Source organism: Macaca nemestrina, chromosome 14, assembly GCF_043159975.1.
Source record: "Macaca nemestrina isolate mMacNem1 chromosome 14, mMacNem.hap1, whole genome shotgun sequence".
In the NCBI taxonomy this organism is placed as follows: domain Eukaryota; kingdom Metazoa; phylum Chordata; class Mammalia; order Primates; family Cercopithecidae; genus Macaca; species Macaca nemestrina.
In genome coordinates, this window is record NC_092138.1 from 107,993,959 (window position 1) to 108,011,135 (window position 17,177).

Here is a 17,177-nt window from a genome sequence, read left to right on the forward strand (position 1 = left end):
ATCTATCTTCCCTGATTATGGAAATATTGTAGGGCTAGATCTTAGTTGCATCTAATTCAGGACCATGTGTAGAACATATCTGAAATAGCTATGGTCTGGAGCCATACTCTTCAGTGCTGGATGAACAGAGGTTAGTTATGGTCCAGTGGGCTTGCTCCTTGAAATGAGGGAGCCATGAAGCTTAGTTAGTGCACTGTGTTGTTTGCACCTCATTCACTAAGGTCAAGCCTTCATTGTGTTACAGTGTTCTTCTGTTAGAAAGGCTCGTACTGTACAATCTAGCCAATGCAGATTTCTAATCTGCTTATTTATAATTCAAAAGCTTGCCTATATATTAATGAACCCTTAATGAGCTGTTGAAAATGCCTGAATTACAGTCAGATTATTAAACTCAAACAGCCCCGTAATCATACCATTTGAGTGGGCTTTAGGTACTTTTCACATCTGCAGCTTAGAATTGTGAAGGGTATGCGTTTATTCGGAGAAAGCTTTGTAATAATTTTGACCCGTAATTTATTTATTGCCCTCCGAATGCAGTCGTCTATGCAGATGCTCTCTCCCATTATCTGTGGGGCAGGTGCACAGCATGTTGAAAGACAGCTAATTAGGATTTGCTGAAAGATATGCAAAAATGGTAGGCTTATAACAAAGCCAAGTTCATTGTTAAACAATGTTTTACTGTGTTTGTATGATTTGTCTAAATCTTAGGGATACAGAAATGAATGTTGTGATTATAAGTAGGCTGCAAACAGGGTTTGTTTTTTTTTTAAACTTTATAAGGTTGTGATGACCAAAGAACCTAGATGTAAACCTTTATAAACCTCTGTATGTTTCATCATATATACATTTTGGATTAAAAACAAGTACAATCAAATTTTAAATGATTGTTTTACCATGGTTCAATTTGAAGATATCAAGATCTTTTGATAACCACACAGTCTGATTCATTCTGACCCTTGCAAATTTAGACCCATTAAAATGTTTATAGGTGCCCAGAGGAGTAGGTATTATGACTAAAAGCCAGTGTGACTCTAGAAAGTTAGTAAACTAAGTAATAGTGAGCAGCTAGGTAGGTAGGATGAGGAATAAAATGGTAATTTAAATGTTTTTCAGTAAGAAAATAAATAGAAATATTCAAATTGAAAATAATTTTGGAAACCAGGTATTACTATTTAAAGATCCCGTAATCATTACTTTGCTTAATAAAGAAAAGAAACCGATTGACTTTTCAGACTAGTTATGAAAATTCCTTTATTATTGATAGTCTTTTTCATGTTGCCTATTTGCAAAGTGCTTTAGTACTTTTCATCTAAAGAAATACGAGTTTTCTGTCAGGAAATGATTTTTCTGATAAAATTTGATTCACATAATTTATAAAGTAAATACAAAGTATTGCATTAAAACATATTTTCCTGTTCTTGAGGCAAGCACTTAGTGTTGATTTACTGATAATTTTAGAAATAAGATATTTTTCATTATAAGTAAAACATTACAGTAGTTGACACTGTATACTTATAATTGTTTTTATTTGTATCCATGGCTATTGAGCTTATGGATTGCTTCTCATTGGTATGATAATGATGGTTTATATACATATTAAGTATGTATAAAAGTATCATAGATGGCTAATTAGTTTTGTGCCTTTTGCATTTCTTCCTAGTGAATTTCCTTCTGTCTCTCTTATGGTGTAATTCCTTGGATATTAGTCATTGAGCTGTTTCTCTTGTTTGCCATACGTTTGCAGGGAAGTGTAATCTTTTTGGCTATGGAAGTTAATCTGCTATTAAAGTACTTCACCACATGTCCATAGGGAAAAGATCAATGTGTTTAACTACAAGGGGAAATCTAGAAACCCAGAGGAAACTTGAAGGTAGATTAAAAAAACACATTTCAGGAGAGGCATCAGTGTCTGTGTAAATACAAAAATCAACAAACACACAAAACTGTGGGCAAAAATTCAGTTTAAAATGGAGAAAATTAAGAAATCCTCAAACAAGAACAAAAAATTAAACAGAAATCAAAGTGCAGCATAAGAGATTGTTCAGTAAGCCCTCATTGCATGCCAAATGCACAAAAAACTTGCTATGTGAACTACAAGCATGTACAGGTCATGAGATTTTGACATTTAACAAAGTGAATTAAAAGAGAGGAAAATTGAAGATTTACATTAACAATACAAACTTAACCAATACATGGCAGTTCTAGAACAATATTAGGCAATCCTTTTTAGTTATAGAAGAAACAGCAAATACATGTTTGCCTATTTTTAATTATCAGCAGTGTGTTGATATGCATTTTATGAGTTATCTTTTTGCTCTCCTAAATGAATATATTGTCTTAGTATATTATAGTTTTCAAACCTTATTTGCCTCTGAATAGACAACAGATATAATTTTAAATGATGATGAGTTAGTTTTATTATCCAGTTGAAATTATTCTGAAGTATAATTTTAAATGAAAGTGACAGCTTTAAAGTGTTTTGGGGAAGAAATTAAAGTTGTGTATCTGAGTTAAGGCAACCAAGAGCTCTGTCATGCCATGGATGTAATTCAGGGCATCTAGGAATGAAATCTGTTCTTAAAAGAATTGATGGTAGCTTTAGGTTAGCATATAAAATCAGAGTTGGTGATCAGTTGAGTACTTGGCAGCTTATAGATGTTATGTCATGTGAGTTACACTAGACACAAAGTGTGTACCACTGTGGATAAACAACAACAGGCACAGACTCAAAAGACAGAATCCAAATACAAACAAGCAAGGTGCCAACTTCCTTTTCCCCCTTCCCCAAGAAGACTTGTAACTAGTGTAGGGAACCTGTTTTTAAGCAGAGTTACAGAGGTTAATTGGGCTGGGATGTTTTAGATTATGTTACACGTTAATGAAAATGCTGATTTTCAGCTGTCTTGACTCCAGTGCTTTTTATACCATGATAATTATTTTAAAACTTTGTCTTCTGTGTTGTTGAAAACATCTTGGCAGAAAGCCTGTGTGACCTGATTAAACTTATGAATTGTCAGCTGTGATCTATAGTACTCAGAAGAGGTTGCTGACTGGGCATCACTTAGGAAGTTCTTGATTTAAAAGCAAAATTAGATTGAGACTACTGTGCCCAGAACTGTATTGCCATGTCAATGGCACATTTTTAATACTGTATTTAGTATCATCATTTTATAGTTTGCTAGCAATCACTTAACAATATTCATTTAATAATATATATATTTAAGTATAGCTAATTGCCTCATAATGTATGTATTCCTCTTCTGAAATCACATGATGGAAAAGCTCATCTAATCTTGTTTATTTTTCAATTTTTGATTACAGTTTGTGAATTATTTTAAGGGAATTTTAATTCTGTTTCTCCAACTGTACAGAGAGACAGAATGACCACCTTTGGATGAGTTTGTTTTATATCCCTGTAATTATTTTCTTTCTTTCTTAAAACCTTCCATTTTTTTACCTTCTTCCCATTTTATGCTTAAATTATCTAAATCTGGGAAGCTTGGATGATTAAAATATTCAAGGAAGCCAGGGTTACCTTTTTCTAAGGATCTATCTGTGGTAAATTGAGGTGGTTGGGGGATATTTAAAATTCTAGGGTGCATGTAAACATTATCTTGAAAATAATTTTCATACTTATTCAAACTTATTGATCAAATGTGAACAATGAAGTTCTCAGCATGAATTGTAGTACACTGATGTTGTTTGATCATTTTCTCAAATAAACAAAATACTCACACTATTTGTCCTCTGTTTCTCGCTTCTTCTGTCTCTGTCTCTCTCTCTCTTTCCTTGAAGGTCTCAGCATCAGAGGAGCCCAGGAGGAGGACCCTCCCGATCCCCAGCTAATGAGACTGGACAATATGCTTTTGGCAGAAGGGGTTTCAGGTCCTGAGAAAGGTGGGGGATCGGCGGCAGCAGCTGCAGCCGCGGCAGCCTCTGGAGGTTCTTCAGATAACTCTATTGAACACTCAGATTACAGAGCCAAATTGACCCAGATCAGACAAATCTATCACACAGAACTGGAGAAATATGAACAGGTCAGCAGCCGCCACTCTCATAGTCCTACACAAACCCTCTGTTGCTCTTCTATTGGACCATGCTAACCAATTCTGAGGGCTGTGAGGGGTAGGTGTTAACACAAATTACAAAATAAATAAGGTCAATGCAAAAATCCAAGTGAATTGTTGGATTCATGAAATGAAGACCCTTTGAGATTTTGGAGGTGGAGCTCTACCTATTGTATCTCATCTACTTGTTTTAGTTTTATTCATTCCTCACATTCACGTGCCCTTATTACCACACCTGCAGTCATTCTTCCCTCTCACCTCACCACTTGATGCTTTTCAAAGCTCTGTATAATTAACATTTATGCACTAGCCTTGTTCATAAGCTTTAATCACTTTTGAAGGGAAGCATTGCACAGTGAGCTTTTCCCTCCTATGCTGTGAGCTCCAGAATCCTCCTGGGAATTAATTCTTATGGATTGTGCCAGACTATAGGGAACTTCACCAAGTAAGCAGGTTCTGGCCTGTTTCTCTGAGTATGAGACCTCCCAAGATAATTATGGGTACCCCAGGACAGGGAGTGTTAGGCAAGGCATTATGTGCTAAATTCCTGATTAGAAAGAGAATATGGGTTAAAAATCCAGTTCTCAGCAATTATATTAACCATACTGAATCTAAGATAACTTTGATTTTAAGTTGCATCATTATTTTATGTACCACCAAGAAAAAATTAATACTGCTAGTTTAACTATAAAATATTACTGATTATAGAATGCTTTCACATTTCAGAGATGTTAAAATGTAGGGAAAAACAAGTGAGTCTTAGATTTAATGTAATAAAGTAAAATATTGGTGGGTCTTTTTTACACATATTTTAGTTACTAGTTTAATGCTGAAAAGCTGTCAAGTTGGAGGAATTCTCATTTGATAAGATTTGTCATTTGGAAGATAATTTTAAAAACGTATTATTATGGAATATTTTATAACACATGTACACAAAAATAATGAGAATAGTATTAGACTGAACCCTATGAAATTGCTAAGTTTTGAGGTCAGAAACAGTTGAATATGGTAATTTCATAGAGTTCAACCCCAAATAAGGAATCAGCTACTTTTTACGCAGATAAACAGTTATCAACATTTTGCCACTCTTATTTTGTGTACCCAGCCCCAATTTGGTAGAGTATTTTAAAGCAAGTCTTAGACATCCTATAATTTCACCCATGAGTATTTCACTCTGTAGGCAAGTACTTTTTAAAGTCCACACACTTTAGTGTGAAATGGGAGTCCTGGTGAGTTTTGTGTGTGTTTGTGTGTGTTTTAAAGACTTTTTTAAAGAACAGTTTTAAGTTCACAAGACCAATTTGAGAGGAAAGAAGAGAGATATCACGTATACCCCCTTTCCTCACACATGCGTGGTCTCTCCCATTATCAGCATCCCCTACCAGAGGGGTTCATTTGTTAAAATTGATTAACCTACATTGACACATCATTATCACCCAAAATCCATAGTTTACATTAGGGTTTACTCTTGGTATTGTGCACTCTATGGATTTGGATAAATTTATGATGGCATGTACCCATCATTATAGGCTCATACAGAGTATTTTCACTGCCCTAAAGATCCTCTGTGCTATTCATCCCTCTCTTTTATTCTTTCCTCCCCACTGATCCCTGGCAACCCCTGATCAGTTTTAATACTGATTTTTTTCCCTCTATGTTCTCTGTATAGTTTCAGTTGAATATGTCGTTGTATTTTTTTCACATTGCCTTTTCTAATATTCTGGATACAATGGTTTTAAGCAAATGCTGAATCCTATCCCAGAGGTGAGTGTGTTTTGAGGGAGAGTAGAAAAATTTGTATATCTTTAAGTTAAACTGTAATGTAAATTAATATATTATAAGATGTTTTCTATTTTTGGAATAGGATTTTCTGGGATCTAAAACTGTATGTCTAGTCTCATTTGTAAGAATAACTTTCAGTGGAAAATGTACAAATAAGAATTTTGGAAAAATTATCGTGTGTATGTATGTATGTAAAAAAAAATCCCACTTTCTGATTTGACATATGAATAATTGAGAGTAAACAAAATAAGTCATGGTTGAAAAGGTTGCCCCTGAGCATAAACAGTAGAAAATGACTCTTATGTGTAGTATATTCCTAATTGTATAACTTTATGCTAAAATAACCATACCTACTTACTAGATAAACATCACCAGTCACCTTGCATGGAAAGAGATATAATATTAGAGGCCAAATGGCCCGAGTTTTTTGGCTGAGGAATTAAGGCGGTTCCTTACTACCTCCTGCCATGTGTCTTCACACCTGCCTCCTTACTTCTCCATACAACCCTGGTGGAAGTTGTGTGAAGCTGGTGTCAGTCAATGACAAGGTCCTGAGTCTCATTGTTTTAGAAATATCCTACAAAATTTTCCATGAGATTTTAGGTAACTTTAGCCCCAGCTGATAACAGCATCAAATCACCAGAGTTTTTTGTTGTTGTTTTGTTTTGTTTTGGCTTTTAAAATATACATGTATATGCATGTTCTTCATACATTTATCTCTTTTTTTTTTTTAATTGAAGATCAAATTGGGAAGCACTGAGTTTAAAAATGTATTCAGGAATTTTTTCTGGATATAATCAGTAGCCTAATAACAATCTAAATATATAGTTCCTTTTTTGTTTTAATACTTCAGATGGAAAAATAGAGATACATAAAATCTGTACAGTAGGGACTAATGAATAGATGGGGTATGATGACTAGTTGGCAGATTCAGCAGAATTTTAATTTACAAATTTTCTCCTGTAGGTTTGGAATTGTTTTAGAAGTGATGTAGCAGCATTTAATTCTTTTAAGTTGTCTTGGGGGCTGGTTTTTATAGCTCTTGTGACTGTTGTTCTCCTAAATTATTAGGATCGGTGCATTTTGACCCAAAACGGTCAACTTTTCCTTTCAATTCTTTAGGGTACAAGGGCTTTATCTGGATGGTCCTTTCAGAGACATGCTTTGGTGTTACAAGAAGGGCTAAACAGAGCTAAGAAGGGATAGGACTTCTAAAATAGATAGTATTGTAATTTCCATTTTATAGAGGAGAAAATGAGACTCAGAGAGGGTAAGCGATTTGTCCAACGTCGCACATCTAGTTAGTGTCAGAATCAGACGTTGAAATCAGTTTCTGAAAATATGTCTTCCTTTTTCATTGAATTGTGCTGCTACCCATGTAGAACTGGAAAATAATTCAGGTACATTCTGGTTTTCTCTGATTTTCCCATGTTGGTTTGCGTTTGAAATGGGAATCGAGCAGATGGAAAAACAACGTGTTGGTTTTTTTTTTTTTTTTTTTTTTTTTTTAAGACAGAGGCTCACTCTGTCGCCCAGGCTGGAGTGCAGTGGTGCGATCTCAGCTCACTGCAACCTCTACCTCCCAGGTTCAAGCGATTCTCCTGCCTCAGCTTCCTGATCAGGTAGCTGGGATTACAGGTACCCACCACCACACCCGTCTAATTTTTTTTTTTTTTTTTTTTTTTTTGTATTTTTGGTAGAGACAGGGTTTCACCATCTTGGCCAGGCTGGTCTTGAACTCCTGACCTCATGATCCACCTGCTGTGGCCTCCCAAAGTGCTGGGATTACAGGTGTGAGCCACCGTGCCCAGCCAAAAACAACTATTTTAATCACTTTCCAGAAATTATATTTTTCCTCCTAAAAGTGAACATGGGTACTCTGAGTGACAGAAAGCTTAATAGTAAATAGGAAGAACATATATGTTAAGACAAAGGCTTCAACAGAAAATTGTGTTGAGTCTTTTAGAAATAAACTACATTGGAATCTTAAGAGTTATTCACTCTACTGTGTTTCACAATGAAGCTGTAATGAAAATGTATCTGAAGCCTGTTTAGATTTAGATTGCCATAAAATTAACAAACATCACCACTGCAGTAAATTAAAGTACCTCATAAGCACAGCCACATTTACAAAGCTAAGCAGACAGACTAGAGCTACAGTTTGAGCAAAATTAAATCCAAGCTGCAAGGCTCAGTTTTATGTATATGTTTTAGAGATGGTATTGTCTTTAAAATCCTGTCTTTTTTCCCTCCAGAAAATTGTTCTTTTATCATATGTCTCTATTACATAGGCTCAGATTTAATGATTCTTGATGATAACCATCTAAAAATTCACTTATAAACACTTTTGAAATATTAGGCATGGGATATATGTTAGGGTAAGGTTCTTGAATATTACTGCCACCCAAAAGGAAACAAACTATTTTATTTTCTTCTTGTTGATTCTAACACCCAGGAGGAATATGAAAATTTCCAAAGCTTGCGGCAAACTGTCCTGTAATACTTCATCTTGGGTACATTGCCTCGCTTTTTAGCTAAGAGACAAACCTAGTTGCTTCTCTGTCTTCTTGTTGATTAGCTACAGCTTTTGAAAAATGCCTTTACTGTACCTTGCAAATATGTTCTTATGGTTAAAGGACCACTGTTAGAATAGGTGAGTTCCTAGAACTTAAGCCAAGGTTCCTGGGAAGCCTTGTTTTTAAGAAGTACAGGCCTTCTATTGAACTGGTCTTTCTTGGTTCCTCCACCACCCTACCAAAAGGAAATGGACACATTGGTTTTTGCAAATGAAATTTGACTTCAAGATTTCTTCTCAGTTAAAAAGGAAAAGATATATAATGCTCTATGCAGCTCTCCCACTTTGCTTGTACCAGAAGAAATGCTTGTACACAGGCAATTCACTCATAATTTACAGCTGCTATAATAGAGATGACATATTGAAAGCTATCTACTATAATTATATTGAAATACATTTTTTGCTGAAGGCAAAAGTGTTGTCAGGGTCCCAACCCTTCCCAAGCATCTGGGAACCTGCTTTCTGAGTTCACAGACGTCATTTGAACTCACCCCAAATCAGGCAAAAAGCACTAGAACCAAGGAATACACTGAATGTGCTCAGGACCAATCAGGTAGCATTTGACTACCAGAGGACTTACAGATTGCAGGGGGAATGGAGAATGGGTGAAAATGTAAACCACTGTAAAAGCGTGTCCTTGTGCTTTTTGAGATCTCTACATTATATGCTTAGGTTTGCTGGCAAAATAGCTTTTGCTTGTGAAGGATTTTATTTTTATCAAATTAAAAAATGCTGACGTTTTCACATTAGAGATTGTGTAGCCTGTAAACTCCTAATTCCATTTTGCTATATCTTCTTAATAGTTAAGCAGGATAGACAAAAGAATACTACCTGATTTCATGTTCCAAAGCAAGGATTTGTCATTCATTATTCCAAGGGAAGAGTTTTACTTCCTGTTGACTTTCATGCCTGGCCTTTTCCTTGCCTGGAAGGAGGGTTTGGTTTGTTCCCTTTTTTTCCTTTGAGTTACTAGTTTATTGGCTCTGTGTGCCAGTTGTATTTATGACCACAAGCTTGATTAATATAATGAATTGTTTTATTTAATACATTTGAATACTCTTTTTTTTTTCAACTTCTTTGGAAGCAGTTTTTGTACTTATTGAGGCAATGAGAAGGCAGAACTATATTAGATAAAGTGTGGACTTGCTTGCAGAGTAATGACATAAAAATAGTATGAATTTCATAAAATTACCATTTTTATTGTCATCAATAATAACTGTCATTTATTGAGTATTAATTATGCTCCAGACTCTGTGCAAAGAACTTTAACATACATTATATAATATAATCCTTACAAAACCCTCATGAGATAGGTCCCTAAACCATGTAATTAGGTAAGAAGTATTGAGGTACAACAGCTATTTCATCTTTGTGCCTATTCCTTAGGCATATTGGTCTCATTCTAGTTGGCTTAGAACCTTTAAATGCAGACTTTTAACCCAAAACAAGAAAAATTTGTTGATTTAATAAGCATTCGGTAAATACAAAATCTACCGTATTTGACTAGAGTTACTCGTGAGGCTGGCAAGACATTTGGAAAATAGTTGCAGTGCAAAATATGAGGGGCATCTACTTTTTAAAAGAGATTTATTCTTTCTTGTCAAAAGTGGGTTTTAGAATATTATGGTCTGTTTACAGTTAGCTTCTCTTGATGGTTACAGAAAACCAATTCAGTTTTTAGATCTGATCACTGATCATTATAAAACTTCCCCCAAAATCAGTGCTTGCCCACTGTCTATTTTACAGTTTTACTTCCACAATATAAACTTAAAGGCAAAAAAGAGGTTGAGTCTTGAATCCACAATGAAAAAAGCCCCACCACAAAATAAGGAAAACACTGAAAACTTTAATTTTGTGTGTAAACCAAATATGTACAGATATTGAGGAGACAGTTTTGCCAGCCAAAAATATCATTAAAGTATTATTGAGAATCCAAATATTTTAAATCCTCAATTATTACTTGGTTTGGATTTTTAAGGAGAAAGGAAAAAAATGGGAAAGACAAAGACTCATAATAAAAACTGATTGAAAATGCTTTTAACAGATGAAATCTTCCATGCCTTATGTTAACTGTTATTGCAGTGTATGTTTTAAACACATAAACAAAAATGCATCCTAGGTAGTTTTCAACAGCTGGATTAAAAGAAAAAAGCTTCTGCCAGTACTTCTAATCAGAAAATTCAAGGCATACTTTTATTTCCCAAATACTGCAATTAACCATAGTATATCTGTATTTATATTATGGACATTAACCAGAAAGCTTGTAACTGACTGTTTCACTTGGAAAACATAAGGCAAGGAAAAATTTCTCCAAATGTCTATTTTAATATATCTTATAGACATGATGTAAGATATGATAAATGTTTGAAATGAGCATTCTATATTATAAATAGCATAGGGCCGGGCGCGGTGGCTCACGCCTGTAATCCCAGCACTTTGGGAGGCCGAGACGGGCGGATCACAAGGTCAGGAGATCGAGACCATCCTGGCTAACACGGTGAAACCCCGTCTCTACTAAAAGTACAAAAAAAAACTAGCCGGGCGAGGTGGCAGGCGCCTGTAGTCCCAGCTACTCTGGAGGCTGAGGTTGGAGAATGGCGTAAACCCAGGAGGCGGAGCTTGTAGTGAGCCGAGTTCGCGCCACTGCACCCCAGCCTGGGTGACAGAGCAAAGACTCCGTCTCAAAAAAAAAAAAAAAAAAAATAGCATCAATGTTAATATGTGGTTGGGTGGCCCTTTGAAACAACTGCAATCATTTGATGATTCTTACTGTGTTTATATGTTTAAAAAATGTATGCCTTTTAAGGAGCTAGGTGATGAGGCAGTACTGTTCTCTGCTCTGAACCTGGTACAGATGATGCTGAAATGAGGCTGTAATTTACTTTCAGTGGTATAAAGGAAAAAAATCACTTTGCCTAAAGTGTATGCATCTTTCTTAAGGGTGTACCCAGATTTTAATTATCTAAATGTAAATACTTAACGAATTTTACTTAGAGTAATGAGCTAAAGTGCACACTACATAAATGAGATGTTCTAATTAATCATGTATGAACTACTGGTTTAAAGAAAAGCTATGTGAATTCTGTGAATGTTGGGCTATTGCCAAATTGCTCATCAGCATTTGCATTCATAGATGGCTTCACTTAATAAGTCTTGAGACATTCAGCAAATGTTTTAGCAAATTATGAGTTTTTAGATGCAGAAACTTTTTTGCTTTTAACCCTTTTTTCTCGTATAAGTCTTTGGCTGCTCTTTAGAATCCATAGACAAACACTCATTCTGGAGAGGTTAAAACCCAGCCAGACAAAAACTAAGAAAGCTAATGTATCAGGTGTCATTCACATAGGAGTCTTGAATTATTTATTAAGATATTTGCCCTGTCATAGATATATGTTACCATAATGAGTGAGCTAGGTTTGTTGGAATTAGCAATGTTATGTGTGCACATTAGAAACGCTTCCATACTCTGGCACAGCAGTTCTCAAACTTTTCAGTCTTAGGACTTAGACTCTTAAAAATTATTGGAGACTTCTGTAAAAGCTTTTGGGTTGGTGGCTTATGTCTATCAATATTTATTATAATAGAAATTAAAACTAGAAAAATGTAAAGTATTTACTAATTATTTTATTTATTTTATTTTTTGAGACAGGGTCTTGCTGTGTCGCCCAGGCTGGAGTACAGTGGCGTGAACATGGCTCACTGCAGCCTCGACCTCCTGGGCTCAAGTGATTCTCCTACCTCAGCCTCCTGAGTAGCTGGGACCACAGGTGTGCATCACTGTGCCCAGCTAATTTTTAATAATTTCCTATAGAGATGGGGTCTCACTGTTGCCCAGGCTGGTCTTGTACTTCTGGGCTCAAACAGTCCTCCTGCCTTAGCCTCTTGAAGGGCTAGGATTACAGGTGTAAACCACTGCACCCAGCCTATTTTATTTTATTTTAGAGACAAATTCTCACTCTGTCACTCAGGCTAGAGTACAGTGGTATGATAATAGCTGACTTCAGCCTTGATCTTCTGGGCTCAAGCAATCCTCCTTCCCCAGCCCACCCTAGTATCTGGGACCACAGGTGTGTGCTACCATGCCTGGCTAATTTTTAAATTTGTTTTATACAGATGAGATCTTGCTGTGTTGCCCAGGCTGGTCTTGAACTCCTGGGCTCAAGCAGTACTCCCACTTTGCCCCAACAAAGTGCTAGAATTATAGGCATGAGCCACCATGGCCAGCCCTAATTAATTTAAAACTATCAACAAGCTATTATATGTTAACCTAAATAACTTTTTTAAAAAACAAAACTTAAAATTTAGTGAGAAGAATGGCCTTGCTTTTTCATTTTTGCAAACTCACTATGAGCTTGATAGAAGTCAGCTTGAGTCTCATATCTGCTTCTACAGTCAACTGTTGTCATATGGTTGAAATATATGAAGAGCATTTGACCTCACACAGATATGTCATTGCAAAAGAGATGTTAATAGCCTTTTCAGATAATTGTGAATACTCTTTTTTGATATTACACCCCAAAACTTGACAAGTTATAGTTTTGTAAAAGTATGTTGCAATGAGAAACCTGAAACCATGTCAGTTAACTTTTTGTACTCTGTTTCTTTAAGATCACTGGTCTGGTTTTCACTTTGAATGTCTCTTGTACCTATGCATGCTTTTGTGACATCATGCGTTGATCATTTGGAAAGTACAGGTTTACTGAATTATGCGTATCTTCCAAATTTTGACACATTTCATTATATAATGTCAAAATATCGTATTTATGAATATCAACTCTGAACTCATCAGAAAGTCTACTGGGAAACTGTTAAGCTTACAGTGGTGGATGCAAGTTTTTCAAAATTCTGATTTTCACTTGAAAACTCAAATTTTTTAATTGGCATAATTCTCTCAGCTGTTTTCCTTGACATGGAAGGCTCACTTGTTTCATTTTTGAGAGAACATCTGCCAAATACCCAACTCCATATAATCGTAATTTTTCATACTTGTTTCCAAGTAAAAATGGTGTTCCATGAAAAAATTGACTTCTGCTCATTACTTAACCATAAAAGTGCTCTTTCTCAAGACAGTCCTCCTTCAGTGTGCAATACAAGAGCTTTTTTTGTGTGCTTCCCATTTGACACACACAATATTACAGACATACTCAAAGGTTTATAGGTAGTAAGATGAATAATTTATATTGCTTCATCAAGGACATTCCTAAGTCAAATGGGCTTTTATTGTGTTTGTGTGAATGTATGGTGGTGAAAATTTTTAAATGTATCAAAGATTACCTGGCATAGCATTTCCCAAAGATTTTTTCCTAGCACATTGGTCCACAAGATACCATAGAGCTGTGCTGCTGAATAAAGCAACCAGTAGCCACATGTAGCTAATGAGCACTTGAAGTCTGACTAGTCTGAATTGAGATGTGCTGTCAATGTAGAATACACACTAGATTTCAAAGAGTACAAAAAAAGAATGAAATACCTCATTAACAGTTTTCTCCCCTCCCCTCCCCTCCCCTCCCCTCCCTTCTCCTCCCTTCCCCTCCCTTCCCTTCCCTTCTTTCTTTTCTTTCTTTTCTTTCTCTCACTCTGCCACCCAGGCTGGATGCAGTGGCACAATCTCAGCTCTCTATAGCCTCTGCCTCCTAGGCTCAAGTGATCTTCCTACCTCAGCCTCCCAAGTAGCTGGGACCATAGGCGTGCCACCATGTCCAGCTAAGTTTTTATATTTTTGTTAGAGACAGGATTTTGCCATGTTGCCCAGGCCAGGTTATTTTTTATATATTGGGTTAAATGAAATATATTGTTAATTAATTTCACCTAATTCTTTGTATTTTATTTTTTTAATATGGCTACTGAGAATTTAAAAATTTAATATGTGTCTCATAATATATTTCTATTGGACAGTATTACTCTAGAGAGAAATTTTTTGGCCCCATTTATTTGGGAAAAAGTTGGATATACTGTTTCTCCTTGAAGATTTATTACAAATATTGGGATAGAAATACTGAAGAGTCTTATCCACAAACATTTTTTAAGATTTTGGTTAACCCAGCATATCCCAAACATACCATATTGTTGGACCATTAGTTAACATTCTATGGAACTAGCTGTAGAACTGTAGAATTTGTTAATCCCAGTTTGGGAATAGTTCTAGTTCAATTATTGTTGTTTTACTCATGAGAATACTGAAGGGTAGAGTTGGCCACATTATATAACTTGGAAATTATATAAACATCTCCTTAGGGAAAGTTCAAGAAAAAGAGATATATCTATCTATCTATCTATATATATATATTTACTGGTAGGGTGACCACTTGTTTCTCATTTGGCATAAAATTGTTTAAATTGATAATATAGGCCGGGCATGGTGGCTCATGCCTGTAATCCCAGCACTTTGGGAGGCTGAGGCAGGCGGATCACTTGAGGTCAGGAGTTTGAGACCAGCCTGGCCAACATGGTAAAAGCTTGTCTCTACCAAAAATACAAAAATTAGCTGGGCGCAGTGGCTCACACCTGTAACCCCAGCACTTTGGGAGGCCGAGGTGGGCAGATCACGAGGTCAGGAGATCGAGACCATCCTGGCTGAAACAGTGAAGCCCTGTCTCTACTAAAAATACAAAAAATTAGCCGGGCGTGGTGGCGGGCACCTGTGGTCCCAGCTACTCAGGAGGCTGAGGCAGGAGAATGGTGTGAACCCAAGAGGCGGAGCTTGCAGTAAGCCAAGATCGCGCCCCTGCACTCCAGCCTGGGCGACAGAGCAAGGCTCCATCTCAAAAAAAAAAAAAAAAAAAAAAAATTAGCTGGGCACAGTGGCATACGCCTGTAATCCCAGCTACTCGGATGGCTGAGGCATGGGAATCACTCAAACTTGGAAAGCAGAGGTTGCAGTGAACCAAGATCGTGCCACTGCACTCCAGCCTGGGCAGCAGAATGAAACTGTCTCAAAATAAATATATAGGCCATGTACTGTTTATTACAGGCTCACGCCTATAATCCCAGTACTGTGGGAGGCTGAGGCAGGTAAATCGCTTGAGGTCAGGAGTTCGAGACCAACCTGACCAACATGGTGAAACCCCATCTCTACTAAAAATACAAAAAAAAATTACCCGGGCATGGTGACACACGCCTGTAATCCCAGCTACTTGGGAGGCTGAGGCAGGAGAATAGCTTGAACTTGGGAGGCAGAGATTGCAGTGAGCCAAGATCGTGCCATTGCATTACAGCCTGGACAACAAGAGCTAAACTCCATCTCAAAAAATAATAATAAAATAAATTGGTAATATAGTGGGGAAGATCTTAAATTTATTTTTTTAAATCTTGGTTTCTGCCTTCAACTTCTGGTTTTAGTCTACAATATTGCTTAATGTTTTACTATGTCATATCCTAGGATAATGATTACTAACCTTTTAAAATTATAGACTGAGAATCTGAAAAGAAAACAAAAACTTCACAGATTCATCAGAATTATTAATATTCACACAACTTGTATAGGATTTCAGGAGGTCATTGACCTTCTAAACCTATCCATTGACTGCAGATTAAGAATTCTTCTCTTATGGTTCAGGGATAATGAATTTATGGCTATTAACCAACATAACTCTCACTCTTGAATTGTAGTATTAAAAAGCCCACCAATTTGTAGATGTTTATTAGATATGTATATTGCGTAATTCTACACTCTGAAGAATCCTGTATCATAGAGTGTCACCACTCGCAAGGAATGTAATATTTCCTACGGCTTAAAACATTTTTGAAAAAACTTTACATAGTAAGACTCATTTTACCTTATCTTAGAAATATGTATGGAAAGCTCTGTAAAAGCGTAGAGTAAGTGAAATACACAGTGTACAGGAAAGGTTAGTCCTCCAATGAGCAGTTAGAAAAACCATCATGTGCTATATGTAAGCAGTGTTCAGGATATCTGTAGGGAAGTGGACATTATCATAACTTCCAAACACGTCTTGCATTAATCAGTGATTGTTCTGTCTGCTCACTCTATCAGGGACACCCGTGCAGTAAGATGCAGAATTTCCCATCCTGCTTTTTTAAGAAAAATGCCAGAAGAGACTTTTCTTCTTCAGGAGTATAAACTGATGCTTTATTTACCAGGGCAGTACCGGATTTCAGTGTAGGCCCAGTTATACAGATTTATAAATCAAAGAGAATATAGATGAAGTTGGATACAGTGGCACACACCTGTAATCCTAGCAGCTCAGGAGGCTGAGGTGGGAGGATCTCTTTAGGCCAAGAGTTTGAGACAAGTCTGAGCAACATAGCAAGACCCTGACTCTAAAAAATGATTTAAAAATTAGCTGGGGGCCAGGCGCGAGGGCTCACGCCTGTAATCCTAGCACTTTAGGAAGCCGAGGCGAGCAGATTGTCAGAGCTCAGGAGTTTGAGATCAGCCTGGGCAGCATGGTGAAACCCCATTTCAACTAAAAGAAATTAGCTGGGTGTGGTGATGTGCACCTGTAGTGCCAGCTACTTGAGAGGCTGAGGCAGGAGAATTGCTTGAACTTGGGAGGCGGAGGTTGCAGTGAGCCGAGATTGTACCACTGCACTCCAGCACTCCAGCCTGGGTAACAGAGTGAGACTCCGTCTCTACAAAAAAAAAATAAATAAATAATTAGCTGGGTGTGGTGGCACATGCCTATCATCACAGCTACTTGGGATGCTGAGATGGGAGGATTGCTTGAGCCCAGGAGCTTGAGGCTGCAATGAACTATGATCATACCACTGCACTCCAGCCTAGGTGACAGAGT

At 36.7% G+C, this 17,177-nt stretch overlaps 1 protein-coding gene across 3 annotated transcripts in view; it reads left to right on the forward strand.

The window, feature by feature from the left end:
* The window catches only part of LOC105463927 (PBX homeobox 3), a 226,566-nt gene that overhangs the window by 169,925 nt on the left and 39,464 nt on the right, over positions 1-17,177 (forward strand). For all 3 annotated transcript variants that reach the window (XM_011711363.2, XM_011711365.3, XM_011711364.2), the window contains exon 3: positions 3,796-4,037. In XM_011711363.2, the coding sequence (XP_011709665.1) occupies positions 3,796-4,037 (242 nt within the window). The remainder of the gene's footprint in view (positions 1-3,795; positions 4,038-17,177) is intronic.